Source organism: Melanaphis sacchari, unplaced genomic scaffold (assembly GCF_002803265.2).
Source record: "Melanaphis sacchari strain LSU unplaced genomic scaffold, SCAv2.0 Contig77_pilon_pilon, whole genome shotgun sequence".
NCBI lineage: Eukaryota > Metazoa > Arthropoda > Insecta > Hemiptera > Aphididae > Melanaphis > Melanaphis sacchari.
Genome location: NW_020271547.1, coordinates 2639850 through 2660118, shown reverse-complemented (window position 1 = coordinate 2660118; position 20269 = coordinate 2639850). Strand labels below are relative to the sequence as shown.

Genomic DNA, 20269 nt, shown 5'->3' with positions numbered 1-20269 from the left:
GTACCTATATTTATTTTATGCTAAAAATTATAACTTGTATTTAGTAAGTTTATATAGTTTTACTGAAAATGTATTTTTATGTAATCAACACATATTTGTTAAAGATTTAATTCATATATTTACCTTTAAAAACAAACATTTAATACTATTATATCTACTATATTATTTTAATTTTTTATTATAAATGTAAGACTGAATTCATAATGTATTCAAGTTATATTAGATTATGAAAATTAATAAGCACATTTACCACTAGAATAATTACAAAAAAATGAGTATCAATTATCAAGATCAAAAATAAACATTCTTACTTAAGTTCAATTATATTGATTCAAAACATATATTTTTCCAGTAACAGGTTTTAAAAAATGTAAAACTAATATTATTTCTATATTTCTTTGGATATTATATTTTTTTTTAACTTAATTTATTTTCTTTAATCATAACTTGTACCTATCGCGATGAATAAAGTTTAAAAATGTCCTTAGTGGTAAATTTATGTATTGTTTAATGTAGTTTAATTTTAATTTTATTATAAAGACAATTAATTTAAACATATTTTCCATTAATTTTATTTTATTTTTACTTTCCATATTTAAATAATTAAATTGTCATGCTACATAAAAATATGGATTTTTTATAACAATATTAATCTTTTCTGTAATTTTCATTACTTTTATTTTTAATTCTACGAAACCACGATGACTATCATTGAGTGTTTTCATTTAAATTATTACGAAAACTTAAAAATGGTTTATTATAGTTATTGTGTTTAGCTCAAAATTGTTTCTGGTAAAACTTAATTCTAGCTTAAAAAACATTTTGAATTTATTTTTTTAAACATTATAGATCATTCAACACACAGAATAACACAAATTACTCTCAAAAGTTTAAATGAAAAGTTTTATTTAAAAAAGTTCACTTTAAAAGAAGGTAAAAACATTCTTAATACCTACTAAAACATAAAATTATAGTAATATTTATGTTTTAATAATTCTATTATTGACATGTTTCATTAAAAAGTCAATTAATAATGTTTATGCATGTGTGTTTAGTTATTATAGATAATCCGTTATAAGTCTGACGCAAATTACCAAACTAAACTGTAAGTGATCAGGAAAAATATTTTGTTAATATAACGTTTGGTAATCCATCAAACATTTTTTGTCATGTCACAGCATTGGCTACCCATGAAACAATTTGTCAATATTTCAATATAATCAGGCGTAAAGTGTATGCAAAAAATAAAACATAAATACGTACATGGGAATATATTATGGATTTTTAAGCATTTATTATAAAAAAAGGTTTATTTTTATTTAATTTCGTTAAAAAAAACATGTGTCCGATTAAAAATATAATCATTGTGCATAACAATTATATTACATATCTATATGCAGAATACAACTTTGGTTTACAAGATACAGCATGATATACACAATATAATGTAATAAAAAAAAAAACAAGTGTAAATTCTAATACGGACTGCTGTACTTCTGCATAATACGTGATACAAAATTAGACCATTATTTTATAGGAAATAGTTTTTATCATCAATTGTGCATACCATATATAAAATACAGATGCATACATTTTTATAACATAATTATTTGATAAAAATATGTATTTATAATATAAAAGCTAAAATTATATATAATTATTTGTATGTCTCGTTTTTAATATATAACTTTTAAATTCATATTTTAATAATAAAAGTGCAATTTTTAATTTGTGCTAAAAAATTCTATTATATTTAAATGGTTTATAACTAATGGTAAATTATATTTATATTTTGTAATAAATATTGATACAATTTGAAAGTTGTATACCATTCTGAAATTAAATTATTTTATAAAATCATAATATTTAATCATATTTCATAGTGTATAAATATGTATAATAATTGATTTAATTATTTCGTACATAATAAATTAAGTAATTGAAATTTAAAAAAATTGATACATTTTGATTAAAAAAATAATTCAAACTGTTATACACTTATTATATAATATTTGTAGTTTAAAGCAATAAATAATTTAAAGGGTTATGATTTGAGTACATGTTTTTGTGACGTTCTAATATTTTTATTTATGAAAGCTATTATTGTTTTATATTATTAATTTATGTTTTATTACATATCGTTTTAAATAACCAACGAGTTGCAAGAATATATATAAAACTACTAACATTATTGTATTGCATGATGCGCGTTTATGAAATATTATCAATAATAGATAACTGGATTTTCTGGATCATTAGACTATACGATTTTAAATCAAGGCTTAAATTGTCATTTCTCCACTTTCTTAGAATGTATATAAACCTTGGTAATTGTTAACACTTTTTGAGAAATAAAAATTAACTTTAAATTTATTATTTTGATTCTGCTATTTGAGGTAAAATTTATTATCTTTTATAGATTTCTTAAAATAATAGGATTGAGTTTTTTGAAAACATAATAATCATATATTTTTATTATTTATTTAATATTACACACATTAGTTTTTACTTTTCAATAACAGAATGATTAATATACATTTTAACTAGTTGAATAATATTATATATAACTTTTATATTCACTAATTTCGTTATTTACAATAACTCATGCATGTATATTTTTCATATTAAAGAACAAGGATATCATTTTGCCGTATATGGTAAATGCCGAATGTACTACACTGTAATGAATGTGTTAATTCGAGTTATACATCATTATATATATATACGACGATAAACGATTCTGGGCCAAAGTCGTTTGTTATCTTATATTTATAAAGATATTTGATTATTTATTTATATAGATAATCGTAATTTATTTTCTTATTAGTTATTAGCTTGTTAACTATCTAGGTTGAATTTATTTTCATCAATAGTAATTTGTTTACACTACATAGTTAAGGTTACAATATTATTCAATATAATATTGCTAAGTATTATTAACGAATAGTTAAGTTAATGAATAGATATGGATAGGTGTATGATATATAAATATTAAATTAAGTATTTTTAAAATTTAACTGTGTATAACAAATAATAATTTATTTATTGGAAAAAGTTTCAAGTCTTTATAAATAACATTTTTTGAATTACAACAAAATAATTATAATATTTTTATTTTTCTTTTAAATATCCAATTTTATCAATATTTGAATTTTAAATGTCTATAAAAACAAGTTGTTATGCATATCTGTTTTTAGATTTTTAGATTACTGTCACAATAACTTATGAGGAAAATTTTCAATTGAGTAATCAAAATTTAAAATATTATTTAATATTTTTAGCTTTGACTAAATATCTATTTTCGTAAAAATTTGAATTTCAATCACTTATATAAAAAAGCTGTGTTTATGTATTTTTTTTTTTAATTTCTACAAGTTTAGTTTAAAGCCCGTTTTTGCAATATTATTTACTAAAAACAACCTTTAAAATTGAAAATTGAATTAATGTTACTGATCCATCAGATGACGCTATAAGCACATACACAAAATCGCTCCATTCAGAATTTGAAAAATATCCGCTATATGTAGTATATACGTCTATAAAAAATAAAGTATATAATTACTATCGTTTAAATATTATGTTTTTTATAATTTTTTTTAATAGGCATTTTATTGTTTATTTGATGCTTATGTTATTTTAAATGTTTCAATCATAATACTTGAAAATATTGTTTGAAGTAATACGAAATTTTCATTTTTATTTAGGTTTACATTGTGTAATTTCTATGTATTATGTACTACACACATTATTATTTTATGATCATAATAAGCAAAACAAAAAAAATACATATAATTGTGCGTCTTAAAAACAAATTTTTAATTTTTTGTATAACTATGATTATACTTTAACTTTATTTTATTTTAGCTGTTTACACTAACTTAAGAATTATTATAATACATAAATAACCTTAGGAGAAATTAATTGGCTTTGTCTATTTTGTTTTCATATTATGCATTAACTCGGATTATATTTTGTTTTATGTTTGCTTCCACAATTGATAAGATCATATTTATATTCAAGTACCTATAAATACAATGTGCACGTATAAAATGTTAACGTCACGCATTTGTATAATATGCATTTTCAGCTATAAAAAAAACAACTGGAATAACATTTGTGAATTGTTTCATCAAATACCCCATATCAGTTTTTATTTGAACTTTGATTAGAAAGACTAGAAAGTTATTGTTGTGTATCATAAAGTCCACTAACGGTTAGTAGCGAAAAAAAAAATAAAACAAAAATCACCGTTGGCGGGTTTCTTGAAAGTTGTCGCCGACCATAGCCGACCATTCACGACCGCTTCCGGCGGCAATTGGCTTCAGTAACGGGATAACCGTAAAATCCGCTCCTCAGTGAATGGTACGCCGCATGCCCTTCGCTATGGTCTTACTGAGCCTGGTGTTCATATCGCGGTGAAAGTTTTTCGAAACTCAATTTTCGATAGGATCTGATTTTTTTGTTTCTTATTTTTATTGTGTTTGTTTAACATTTTAATTTTATTATTTAAATTTAAAAAACGCATTAAGTTTAATTTAATTCTTGTTCAGATTTAAAAAAAAAAGTATCGGAAATAGCTTTTTAGTGTTGTTTTAATTGACATTTTCAAAGTGATTTATAACGAGTGTATATTTTTTTGTGAACACATTTATTGCATGGAGTAGCCAGAAAACACGCTTTGGAATAACAGTGAGTCGATTTTAATAAAATTATTTTATTTTATTTAAAATTAAGCTAGACAAATGCATTATAAATGTAGTGATTTCTTAGTAAATCTAATAGTAAGTTGTAACCATACTACATTCCATAGCTTACCTATTTATACTATTAATTGAAAAATTTATAATACTATTAATAATAGTCTATAATACTCAAATGTATTAAATAATAAATAATAAATTAACTGTGCAGTATTTATAATTTATCCAAATTACTAGCGCAGGAAAAATATAGATACTTAGAAAATGAAACTTTTTTCTTTAAAAATGAGTTATGTTTTAAACTTAAAATGTCAAGTCACCATTTGTTATTATATTATATGAGTGAAATGCATAACCATTTATGTATAATTATTGAATAATTTAAGTTTTAAGACTAATAAATTTAATATTCCCGGAGGGTCAATAATGAGTTATAACAACTGTTCAATGTTAACCTTATTATTTATTTTTTAATAAACCTGTAATAGTAGATTAGTAGATTAATCAACATTATTATGAACAAAAACATTATTATTTTAACTAAATAAAGTGTGTGAAAAATCTATTAAAAATAAATTCGAGCTGTAGTATACATTTTCAATTTTCAATTATTGAATGATTTGAAAAAATTCTATAGTTTTATAGTTTTAACGAATGTATAAATAAATTTTTTTAATAAATTGAAGTGAATAAAATATGATCATCGTTTATTCAAGTTTTTACGTTATATTAGGTGCTATTTCAATGATTTGCATAACTAATGGATATTATTTGTTATTTCGTATTCAATATTTCTAACAGTCATTTATTTTACAAATTTTTCAATTTATCTATGATAAACTGTGATTATTAATAGCTATTATTTATTTAAAGTGTTTGCGTTACTCTTACAATAATATCCAGATGGGACAAAACTTGTGAAAACTAAAATAAGTACAAATGTTAATGATTATTTATACTTAATAAAATAAAGCATTTTATTTAGAAAGAAAATGTTTCGATATAAATTTTTAATCCTTAATTTTTTCATTTTAATGAATATAAAAACCATTCGATTTTCATTTGTATTACATTAAAAAAATAAAAATATATCAAGTTCTTTTAAATCATGTTTCACGCAAATAATTTGTGATTGTTTTTAAGTAAAATAATTTAAAAAATAAATAGGTATAATTAATGTAATAGAAGATAATTATTTATTATTTTTTTTTTTTTAATAATAATAATTACAATTATTTAATTATAATTTGGTACATTTTAAATTGCTTTAAAATGAACCACTACGTTATTTTCCTTTTTAAATAAAGTGATTTAATATACAAGTTTAATTAATAGTTAAATGTATATATTTTTACTAATTCATATGAATTTAAAATAATAACTGGGTATACTCACTAAAGGACTTATAAAAAATAATACCTAAATATGTATTACGACCAAGAATTTTTACGAGAGTAAAATATTGAATATTACTTAAAATTGCATATGTATCAGTCGCCTGATTTAATCAGATTTTATGCTGATATTTATTATCATAATAGTATAAATATATTGTTTTTAATAGATACATAAAATTATAAATAAATATATGATATTAATTAAATTCATGCGTATTATATTTTTATACATGTATACAGAATGATCAAAATATTGTAAACACTATGGAAATTTTATTGCATTTATTATTTTTTAGTTATAATAATAATTCATTATTTTTGGTCATTTCATACATTGAAGATCACAATTCACTAATTCATTGACTTAATATATTATTATTTAATTTCTTTGTAACGTTTGGTGATATATTTTTGTGAAATTTAAATGCAAAAGATGTAATACACTCTTGAATAATTTGTTGAAGGTATATAATATATATTAATAATTTTTAATTTATACATATTTACATACTATTTTGTATAATATAAGTTATATTTATGTAAACTTCCATTAACTAATTGTATACAAACACAGCTTATAGATGTTTATAGTAAATATTGACATAAGTAATTGAACATTATTAGGTATAAAAAGGTAATGAATTAGTACTATTATTATTGAGTGTTTTTATTTGATAGTTTATAGTTTATAGTTTAATTTATATGTTTAAATTAACAAGTAGGTACTCTTGAATCGTGATATTAAACATAATATTTATCTGAAAATTAATATGGTTATAATTAAAAAGATATTATATAATTATATTATAGGTATTAAATAGTTCATTGTTAGGATGATCAGTGTGGGTATGTAAACATTTTAAATTTGATTGAAGGACATTAAATTATTTATTATATGTATTTGCGTAACTTATGTATGAAAACACCTAATAATTTTAAACAATAACCTCAAAAACGTGATATTAATTAAATGGTTAATTTTTTTTAATATCATTTTCGAAGGCCAGAATTCCAAACAATAGTTAGATTGCTTTATTGACCCACTGATGGTGATTATAATCAAATATCCGCCTACCATTTTTCGGAACGAATATGGTTTTGTTACTAATTTTGTTTAGGGAATGAGGTACAGTCATATTGTAAAATAAATTCTTAATTTGAAATCGTAAATCTAAGAATTTTATGTCAACATTTTATGAAAGATTAAATTTTAACATTTACTAAGAAATAAAGTATTGACAATATTTGATTTGTTGAATTAATTTTCAATAATATACATGCCAATAAACGAATACCTACATATTATATTGATAGTTGAATCAAATTATGATCCTAGACTGAGCTACAATGATTGCAGGAGCTCACTGCCGTTGTTTGCAAATCAACTTTCACCTATATCGTTTTTTTTTTCAATGGCGATAATGACGTAATATAGACGATAAACATACGTATTTGATTTACGTTGTTGCGTCTGCACTAAAATATTGACCCTGTAAATTTAATATTAAATTGCAATGTATTGTTAGAGAGTAAAATTTAAATAAAAATGTCCATACTATTTTATTCGGACACTTAGGTATATTCACTCTTCCTTTCAAAACTACTTTTACATTATTGAGGTTAAAATTGTATTATGCAGAAACGGTGTATATATGTTTGGTCTACTTTACATCCATAAATGTATATGAACCGGAACAAAAATTGATCAAGTAAATATTGTAAAGAATTTTTTTAATAAATTCATCTCTATACTTTTAATTATATACTTTATTTGAAATATATATATATATTTTTTATCAAAACTTGATATGAGTAAAAAATATAATTTATATAAACTTATTAATTGTTAAAGTTTATTAGTTTAAAACTATTTTTATATATTTTATAATAATTAGAAGATTAGAATTTATTATAGAGAACAAACTATATTATACATATTATGTGAATATAACATTATATTATTTTAGCTTAAGTATATATAAAATTATAATATATAAAATATTAATATAATAATATTAGATTTATAAATCTTGGTTATATTTTTGATTATTTGTAACGTTTATTATTTTTTCAGGTTTGATTAATGTGTTAACAAAATGACAAGTTTTATAAAAATGAATTCATATTCAGAGGTTTGGAAATGTCGATTAAGATTAAAAAAGTCAGCTGAAATGGCATCATCAACATTGACCTGAGATTTACTTACTCAGACTAATACGGTTTATAATCTATTAAACAATGATATCCGCGCTGCTAACGGCTTTGTCTTTCATGATATTGTCGCTTGCATCAGCGGACGTAAACTTTATGCAATCGTGTGAGTCTCCTGCGCAGTGTCGATGCGATGGCCACGAAGCGACAGAAGTGTCCTGTAGAAATTTGGGTTTCACCAGCATACCCGACAACATACCTGTTAACATTACTAAGCTGTAAGTAAATAAATATAATTAATTATTATTACTATATTTTTTTTTAAAGATAAATTAGAATGAATACATGGTTGAGTACAAAATACGTATAGAACATTTCAAATTTATTATTTTTAATAATATAACGGCAGTTATTATTACACGATACTGCAATACAATTAGAAATAAATTCAATACTGTATTATTATTGTTATAAACATTTGTCTATTTTTACGTACATTTTTCACTATTTTAATTATAATGTTATGTGTGCGTAATAGTACGTGATTCAGAGATAAAACTAGGAAATGGTTAGTGACGACCTTCGTTCACAGAAATGATGACCTATAAAAACTTTCTGAATGAAATTTCTTGTAAATAACTAATTTGTTACTTTATAATAAAATGTATATAATATTGAGTACGTCATTATAAAACTATAATTTAAAAGCAATTCACCATTAACTATTTATTTATTCGATTACAATTTTCTTCTAGATTGATCCATACTTATATCAATCTGATTTGTTGTTTATAATAACAATGGATTATAATACTACAATCAATTCGTAAATTCATATAATTATATAAAACATACAAATAAAATATATGCTAGCTTGTACCTTAAATTCAACTTATTTATGATAAAAGTGTATATATTCTTTAAAATGTATTGTTAGTTTTGATTAGTCAATATACTAAACTGCAAGATATTATGTAGGGCATTGTTATGCTATAAAACAGTGTCTTGAAATAAAAATTATAAAACTTAACGCAATTTAAATTTTGTTTTCGATATAATGAATAATAAATTAAAATAATAACATATTTTTATTTAGCTGATGACAATTAGAATATAAAATTAGAACGCTATCTAATTTTCAAATTTTAAATGTATTTATTTTGTTCAGTATTTATTATTAAACATTTTTCTTAGTTTCAATTGAAATATTTTTTGACAGAAGGTATAGTCTTCAAATGTCAATGAATCACTTTCAATGTTGCAGCTTAATGATTTATTTTTATTGAATGTCTAAACATATCACATATCATTATAAGACTACTTACATGATCATGATTGATTAATGACAGAAATAATAACAAAAACCGTAGCTGTAATATTATTATATTATAATAACGTATGTGTCAAAGGTTTGTGATTTTGGCATAAATACAAATTGAAAATGAATAGAGAATAGAGAGTAAATATTTTGGAAAAATATTCTTCGTATTATAAACTCTAATCTGAAAGAATTTAGTTAATTTATTATCATAGATATTACAATTTATTTGTAAAATTTTTTCTTTTTTCAATGGTAGTTTTTGTTTTGTACATAATAAAATTAAAAGTATTTACCTAACTTATTTAAGGGATAAAATAAATAGGATAATTTTAATAAATATTGTTATTTTAAATATAATTTATGATTTTTTATATGCAATTAGTGCAAATTCAATGGAATTATATTAGTAGTTTATTAAAATCCACACTTTCTTTAGTAACAAATGACTGTGATCACATCACGTCTATTCACTCTTAGGCTATTCCTTTTTTTTACAGTTCGCTTATTTTTTCAATTCTAAGTATCACATTTATCAAAATCATGTCAAGTAAATGCAGCATCAGTAAAGTTGCGTTTTTAAACTATATTTGTAATTTCGTTCATTATTTAATGTAACCATGGATCACAAATGATTCTTAGTAGTTTATTTTCAATAAAAAGTCAGTTAGACTATATTTTATTACTCCGAAGATCATCTAAAATTTACAGATTAGTCTATTTTAATAATAAACAATTTTAAGTGGATACTGGATAATATAATACTTTATAGTGTAAAAGCAAATTTTAAATGGATATATTATATTTATAACTAAATATTCAATGATTAATGTTTACTATTCCAGCATGAGCCGGAGAAATAGAACTGATTTATTGCATAATATTTAGTATCTTAAAATAAAGTTCGGTAACGTATATTTCATAAAAAAATTCGATTATTAAGAGTGTCATGTAGATCTGTTTATATATCTACTAAATATTTATTTTTTATAGTTTTTGTAGTTAAATATCAATATAAATGAGAAGTTAATAATTAGTTCAGTGGCTAAGGTATTTATTTTTTATTTTTTATTGAGTTATTATAGTGTAGAATAGAATTTGAATACGAAAGAATGTTAGATTATTAGTTTTGGCCATTTGATCATATTTGTGACTGCTAAAATTGTTTTTATTGTGTTATATATATAAATATGTTTGGAAACAATATTACTATACGTATAATAAAAATACTATTACAAACGTTAATTTTAGTTTAATTGAATTTAATAATCTTAAATTGAACTTTAAAAAATATCAAAATTATATCAATTTATTTTAAAAATTTAAGTCATATACATACATATTGATTATGGATTTTAAAAATATTATTTTTTTTCTATGATTGAACCAGTACAGTACAATTCATATTATAATTACTTATAGTAAGTTGTGAGAGAAGAGGTCTCGTTAAATATTATGATAAGCAAGTTTCCTATCAGAATTATTTTTTCTAGTCAAAAATATCTAAATATTTGTATACTATTTATCAGTGAATTGTGTATTGTTGAGTGATTTTACTCGTATACTATAATTGTGTACACTTGTTTTTGTTTTGACTTTGTTAATAATACAATTTAAGAGTACATGTCTCTTCCATACTAGACTATATACAGTAACATATATATTAAACACCTATAGTTTGTAAACTATTGTTACCGTGTGCGTGCATTTATTACGTGCATAGAGGTTTTTGGGTAGAAAAAAAAAATCGATTGAGCGACCTTTCGATTTAATTAGCAATAAACGCGTCTGCCTGTAAGGAACCCTTAAAATTATTCTGGAACCCCTGAAACAATAAATATCACACATTCAAGGGTTTTGGAATGTTGTGGAAAGGACCAACGGAGTAATACGAGTAGATGTCAGCATATACCCATTATCCAACACCATTGCTACTGACTTGTACATAAAACCGAAACTATTCATATAAATTCAAGTTTAGCTTATATTTATCATTATTATTATTTATTAATATTATATTTTATAATAGTAAAACTAAATGATTATTAAATACTTCAGATAGTAAACAAAATTAGCTGATATAGGAATTTGGTTAGAGATAATTATTATTACAGGTTAATAGGTATCTGAAAATTAGACAGTGTTATTTACTTGGTATTTTGGCATTTGTATTGTTCCGTTAATTTTTTTGAAGAATTGTTGTGATGTGTTACTAGCTTATTAGTAATTAATTATAATAGATTATAAGATTCGGAAAGTTATATCAACTACACTTGCTGAAATTTTTCTTTAACACATTTATAGAGTTGTCAAGACAGCCAAAAAATTAACCCTTTAAACTAGTTGACGATTTTTAATTAACTATGCGTCATATAAAACATTCATTTTTGTATAGAAGCTACTTAGTGAAATCTAAAAAATCATATAAGAAAAACATAATAATAAATTTAAAAAAAAAATAACATAATAAAATAAACTAAATATTTTTTAATTTCACTCAAAAATCATTATCTACACTAATATTAGAATAAGATATTTAAAAATAAGTGAATATAATACACATATATTTTGCATTTAAAATTATATTTTACTGTGTATTTAAAGCTAATTTATTCAAATATCAATTGGTTTGAATGTAAAATATATTTTAATATACCTTACAAATGTGGAACAAAATATTTGATCATTTTATTTAAAATTTATTTTAAATTTGAGTATAACATAGTTTAGTGTATTATATTTGTGTTGTGGTATGGTGATTAAATTAATATTAAATCGTTTTGTTTTAAAATATGACTTTAAGTAGAGCTCATTTTAAGACAAATGTCTTGGGAATTTTCTTTTGTTTTATTTACTTTTTAAGATGCAACTAAAAAAAAAAAAAAAAAAAAAGAACATTAAAGAACAAATTAGGTTTACTATTAATTCGATTAATGACTGTACGAAGATTTTGAAAGACTTCATCTCTTAGTTAAAGTGTTAAATAAAATATTATCATGTATTCAATACATCTCTGGCTTAGCTTAACGCATAATTTAAAATATTAATGGAAAATATAAGTAACTAATAATATGTATAATTACTAATAATAATGTGTTATTAGTTATAATAAAGTAATATAGATATCTACTTAGTTTTTAACACATTTGTTTTATATACTAAAAATTTAATTATTATATTAATACATTGTGTAGGTATTTACCTTGCAGTTTATTATTTTATATAATGAAGGTAACATTATAATGTATGTTATCGTGGTCTTTATTTTTTATTTAATTTAATATAAACATGTGTTTAATAAAAAAAAGAAACTAAATTAATTACTCTTAAAATTAGAAAAAATACTTATTTTTTATATTTTTAAATAATACTCATCAACGACAAGGTTGTTGGGATTATATGAGAGGTATTTTTGATTGTATACAAATATTTATATGTTATTATGTGATATATTTATAATATAATGAGGATGCAGCTAATATTTAATTAGTCTAAATACGTTTCTAAAGTAAGCTAGTAGTTTACAAAGGATGTGGGAAAGCGAAACATTGTCTCTGATGGATCGCGTTTTGAATAGTTATGAATTTATGATGCTATCACTGATCACATGTTTTAACGCGACTGAATCGGCATATAAATCAGGAATCTTGTTCTTGACCGTTTATTTTTTTGAGTATTATATGACTGTGTCTATGGAGAATAATTCCATGATCTCAAGGTGACTCGTAGAACTTTATTTCCTTTAATGTATTATTTATGGTTTGTTTCGATTTTTGGTTACATAAACATAATCGATGAATATTTAAATAAATTATATTTTATAATCTTTAAATCAGACAAATGGGATCAATTAATCTAAAACTTTGAATTTAGGTTATTAAAGTTTTTAATTGATTAATCAGTTTGTTTTAATATTGATTTTATTTATTTATAATATATTTAGATATTTTAATTTAAATAATTTATTTAGTTTATTTCTTTACTTAATAAACAATTAGACTAAAATGTATTAAAATATTACATTATTTTTAATTTGATTACGGTTTAAAGTGTTTGTTTATTTTAACGTAAATAAAATGTATAGGTTACTGTTTTTTTTTTAATTTGGCATATATGTGTATTAATTTATGTACTCATTAAACAGTTTCCAACCCTACATTTTTTATATATTTATGTTATAAATTCTATTATTCTATTTAAACTTAATGAATATTCGGTTTAATTAAAAAATTTTATTTTTAATTTATTTAAAAAAAATATTAGGTGATAAAAATACCTATCAATAGTTTTGTAATATGTTGATATTAATTTAAAACGCCTGTCCTCATTATATAGTATGGTATTTTTAATTTTCTAATTTTGAAAGTAAATTATATAATATTTAATTTGTTTTAATTTTTTTTTTTTTGTGTTTATAAAACTTTAAAGTTTAAATATACATATTTTTTTTGCCATAAAAATGATATAGCTCTTATTCTAAGTATGTTTAAACTTTCATATCATATGTATAAGGTAGGTGCAAATTATGTTTACATGTGACATTTATTATAAACAGAGAGTAGATTAATCAAAATATAATTTAACTATTAAAATTAGTAATTAGATAAGTATTTAGCACTTATTGATTTTTAATGAAATGAAATGTAATTTAATTGAAATAATTTAAAAGTTATGCTTAATCATATAAGAAAATTATATTATTTATACTTATAATATCCTTATACTTGTGCGTGTTTAGTAATTGTTTAAATTTTGATTTATGGATACGTATACTTTCTTAGTATTTTTTGTTTCATATTAAATCGTCTGCGTTATTTATTTATTTAATGAATTAAGTCTTCAAGGCCATATGTACCTAATATATTTTGTTATCTCGTAGTTACAAAATCAATACCTAATATAGATACTATAGAATATAGAAATGGGTTTCAAATTTGATTCTATATCATAAAAGATAATTAGTTCTAATCGAATTAATTAAGCGTATAGTGTAGTTTATAGGGTTTAATGTAAGGGATTAACTTTCCATAATTGATTATATGAGGGTAATTATTTAAAGATATAAATTATACCTTGTTAGATATTGAATATAAAGTTAATTAGATTAAAACTGAAAATGTGTTATTTGTATAATAATGTAGAAAGCAAAGTAATCTTATCAGAAAATCTTTTACGATATTATACAGTTCACTTAAAGATTTTTTTTTTAAATTACAAATATATTATTTCTATTAATTTAACTTTTTTTTTTAGACGAAATAAAGTGAACGTATTTAATACATAGTATTAAAAACTGTGTAAATTTAAAGTCATTTTTATTATGTAGATTTTTTTCTTTTGATTTTCTTTTGATTTCTTTATAATGTATTCTAAAGTTGATGTATTGTAACACTTTGTACGTGATATTAGGAAATCGAATCCAGTAAAAATAAGTATATACAATAGGTTGGAAACTTTTAGAATTTTCGATGAGTTCAACATGAGTTTCTCAATGTGTTTTGAGAAAACTCCATTTAGGTATTTGGACGCAGGATCACCGGATGTATTAGTTTTTCATGAACGAATAACATAAAATTTGTACTAAGAAAATCATAAAAAATCTATCGTTGTGTTTTATTTGGCACTAAAATGCAATTGTAACGCCTCAATGAGTTTATAAGTCTCTAAGAACCGAAATGAAAAAATTGAATTTTTTATGTAAACAAAATATTTTGTGACATTTTTGTAGTAGAATCAACATTAAATGAGTTTATTCTTTAAATATGTACTCTAGATAAAAAAAAAAAAATAACACATTCAAATTTATATGATATATTTTTTATCAGCACAAACTTTTGGCTCGACTATAAATTTCCATGTTTTTTTTTTGGCACTCATATGAAGAACTGCGTGAAAGGCACTTGATGATGAAAGCAAAATTCATATTTCCTTCGGGAAAAGTTTCACGTCGGTCGTAAATAACAATATCCTTTGGGTTTTCCCTAACCACCTATATTTCAGTGTATAATCGTGATCGTAAACGACAGTCATCGACTTGAGTGTGGTGTATGTCGAAATCGGATTTGGGTGGACCTTTTTAACGACGCCGTTAAATGTATACAGTTACTGACCATAAAGTAAAAAGTAAAATAATTGCACCATGTTATTTACTATGTAGTTATGTAGTTTGTCAGCACTTGTTTAAAGAACCGCATAATATGTATTTAAGTCCTATAAAAGCTGTGAATACTTCAAAGCTGGCATTTTTTCTTTAATAGGTAATTATAGCTTAATAATATATTCAATAATACTATATTTTTATACTTTTTTATTTATTTAGCTTTGACTATTAACTATTAGTGCTAGATATAATTTTATGAATTAGCTAGTTAGTATTTGAATATTTATTAATAACTATAATTATTATTTATTTAATTTTTACAATTTAAAACTTTATAAAGAAAATGGCTAAAAATCGAGGAAACGAATGTTAGATATTTTGGCTATAGCTGATAATTACGTTGGTCTAATTGACCTTTTTAGAATATGATATTACCTATCTGTACTTAATTAGAAATATAACTCAATTATTTCATGCTTTAAATAATTATCATTATGGATAATTATAAGTAGCTACTTAAAACTAAACTGGTTAAATATATATATTATATTATAAGTATCATAATAATTATATATTTGAAAAATGGTGTAAATATGTAATTATATTTTTTAATTTTATTTGTACTTATTTGATTTATTAATTTATTAAATTAAATTAAAAGTTTTAAATTGTTATACCTTAATGTGCTTATCTTAATTTATTTATGTTGGTAAAAAGGTATAATACTACTTGGATTTAGTATATTACTATATTTTTTGAATCACACGCTAACTACATAATATTATGTAACGTTTCTAAATACAATTGACTTTTTAAAAAATAAAGTTTAGTTTGGTAATTTTTTTTTACTGAGAAACTTTGATATTATAATATACAGTACCTGTCTAAAAGGATTTTATACTTTTATTATTTTTTAGGTTTCTGAAATAAAAATTATAAATTTAGAATGTTTAATAATACATTTTTAATTATTTTGAAAATCGTTAGCTTAATTTTTGTTATTAAATAATGTTCTTTTCATTGTTTACTTTTTAGAATAATTTATAAATATTCAAAATTAACTCAGCTTATTTTTTTATATATATAAAAAAAAAATAAATGAAACGAACAATAAATTATGTATTGAAGTATAGGTTTGAACTAAAGAGACTGTTGTAGAGCGTAAATTCTCTCAAAATAATATAAATCGAAATGATGCCATACAGAAACGATGATAAAGAAAACTGTTATGGGGAATAACGAGTAATAATAAATCATTTCATGAAGAACTTGTGTGAGCTCTGTTTTTGGCTACTATTTATCTTGCTCTTAGAGATTTCTTTTCCGTTATGTATTTTTGGGCCGTTTACTTTTTTTTCTGCACCGTTGCTCATGACAGACGTCCGGCATCAGAAATAGGATGTTATGAAAAAAGATGACTCTCCTCTTATTGGTTAAAAATTTTGTCATGCCAATACCATAAGGTACCAAAGTAGTATTATTCATTTTCAATGAGAAGGTACACAAACATAATATAACATTGATAATGTTTAGCTTATGTCTATACGTTGTATTACATATTTCCAAGCAAGGTGAAAATCGAGGTTAAAACCACGGAGCTCACACAATGCGGGCCATTAATAATTACAAAGCCAAGGTTTTCTCTACCGAAATTGTTTGTCCGACACACATATGTCAACCTCTATTACAGTCAAATATTGACTAAATAATATTTCTAAAATAAAACTACACTAGTAGCAATTATAATTTTTCGTTAAGAGACATTTTTATTTTTTATAATAATGATAATTCTTCTTAAAATGTACATTGATAAAGAAATAAAATAAGTCAGGTACCTAATTATATTAAATATTTGCATTTATAATTATAATTTTAACGAGTCAATAAAAATATGTTTTATAGTTTAATATAACTTTTAAATATTTTGATAATGATTAATATTTATTTTGATAAAAACTAACTCATTAAAATAGTGGTTTTTTTATTATATTATGTTAAAATGGTATCATCACGTTTATTAAACTTTATATATAGGTAATTTGTTCTGTACAATATGCTATGAAATTAAATTATTCGGTAGTATGTTTATCATAAAATTATAGCGTTTAAACGGTTTTAGATTTACAGATACTTTTATTTTATATTCTGAACGGAATAGTGAATGCATTAATATGTTGATTTTAAAATGATGTATTGTGGGTATGTTTTTTTATATAATATATAAATACATGATAAGTTGTAGAAAAACTGCTTTGATTTTCAATTTTGATCATAATTTAAGGTGGTATATTGGATCTATTTTTATTTTTTTATAGTTTGTATTTTAAACAGATAAAAATTAAAAATTCCAGGTATTTTTTTTATAATTTAGAAAAACAAACAAATATTTAAGAGAAACGACAATTTTTACGTAAAACCATTAAAATTCAAAAACGAATAATTTTCTATAAATGTTATAATATTTGTTTTTTCAAATATTTTAACTTTTTTTTGAACTATTTATAAACAATTGACATTTTTTACTTTATTTTTTTATATGTTAATAAAAATGTATGAGTTAGTGAAAATGCTTGAAAATTTGATGCATGATATAAGGTTCCTAGTAAGTAATTCATTTTCCAGTTAATAAAATATCAAAAATAAATAGTCATATTATTTTTTTATAAATAGGTATTAAAATAAAAATTTTGACACAACCGTGAAAATTTCGAAAATACAAGATATTTTGTAGATAGAAATACATACAAATTATTTGCTTATACTTTGAAAATTGTATACAAGATTTTTTATGAGTTGTTCAAGTTATATAAAAAAAATCTACCGAAGCCTAAATTAATTTTTTGTGAGTATTTTAAGTTCAATTTTTTATAACGTTGGATATTCATCAGTGTAAAAACTATTTCTTTCCAAACGTTTTTTATTTTTGAATAATTCAAAAAAAGAATAATCGTAAATACTGAAAATTTTCACAAAACTTTTATTATCATTTTCATTACATAATACATTTTTCAATTTTTTTTCACCTAAAATTAAATTATTTATAGCCATGCCAAATTTTCAATTATTTTTAGATTTTTTTTTTTTTAATCGTTAATAAAAAAATATTCACTAAAACCATAAAATCTAAATAAATATATATATATATATATATTTATAAACAGTTATTTTTATAGATATTTTAATTTCAAATTTGAACAAAATTACCTCTTTAATCGATAAATAACAATGTTATTTACTTTGTTATAATTTAAAAACATAATTTTTAGAAATTTAAATCTTTTATGTATACTATATTATTATAAAATTTATCATACGCAACGAGATTTTTGATTTATTTTGAGGTAATATTTATTTATACTATGAGTCTATTTTGCTGATATGATATTTACAGAAAGATAATATTAAATTTTGAGTTATAAATTATTATAATGTGATATTAATGTATATTATTACCTATAATAACTAAATACTAAATTATCTAAAAAAAAAATCATATCAACTTACCATAATACTGAAAATAAAATAAATAGCTTTAATAGATATATCAAAAATAAATTATCACGAAATATACTTTGTGATATTATAAGCTGACAGACCTTTTCCGTTCAAAATCGTTTTTTGTATTAAATGATATATCATTGAATTTAAATTTAACTCACCTATTATAATAACTTACTTGACAAAGCAGTGCAGTATCCATTTTCCTAATTTTTTTTATTATTAAATTGATAAATTAGATTTACTAGTAAAAAAGTGAACAGTTGTGGATTTTAAATCATTTTAACGCATTTATAATTTGAACGTTCTTAATGAGTATTAAGTATTTAATAAAAACTTTACAATAGGTTAAAAAAATAGCAAAAAATACAGCGTTACAAACCGATAATAAGTGATCAACTTGATACAATCCAAACTGGGGAAATTTTAAAAACAAGAATAATAAGTAAAAATTCACGATAGATTTCCATTTCTTATTAAAATAATTAAAAAAGTATAGTCATTATTTATTATGATGCAATAATAATCATCAACATTATTATGAGTTATGATTAATTATCAAAATCTATTTAGACATTCTACAACATTTTTAGTTTTTTACGTCAGTTATCCCAGTTATAATGACTTTAATATAGTTATTCTATGTATGATGCAATGGAGAAATGATACGAATAATTTGTATTGTATAGTGTATGCTTAATACATACAATGTCAACATTTTGTATTGTACATTGCATATTTAATGTATACATTGTTTAAATTGCTTAAACCCTTTAAACTAAAAAATATTACTGCAAAACAAATAACTTTATATTATATCTGATTAAAATTTAAGATTGGGTGTCTTGGTTGTCAATTATATTTAGTATTTAATTATGTTCTGGTTTTAACTATAGTTGAATTCATTATCACTCGTTTAGAATAAATTGAATTAAAAGATGGAACCAATTATATCTTTAAAATTAGTTGTTTTCTTCTTTATTTGAAATAAATATTTATTATATTAAATGTGAAAAAAACTCGAATAATTTTATTTTGTGTAAGTATTTTCTTATAAATGTTATACTGTATTTTTGTATAGTCATCTTTTAAATATCAACCTACA

At 21.7% G+C, this 20269-nt stretch overlaps 1 protein-coding gene across 1 annotated transcript in view; it reads left to right on the top strand.

Annotated features, from left to right (window-relative positions):
* The first annotated feature begins 4372 nt into the window (after positions 1-4372).
* The window catches only part of LOC112601311 (leucine-rich repeat-containing G-protein coupled receptor 5), an 81080-nt gene continuing 65183 nt past the window's right edge, over positions 4373-20269 (top strand). Inside the window, exons 1-2 of the mRNA XM_025348852.1 lie at positions 4373-4689; positions 8172-8526. Of these exons, the coding sequence (XP_025204637.1) occupies positions 8336-8526 (191 nt within the window). The 5' untranslated portion in view covers positions 4373-4689; positions 8172-8335. The remainder of the gene's footprint in view (positions 4690-8171; positions 8527-20269) is intronic.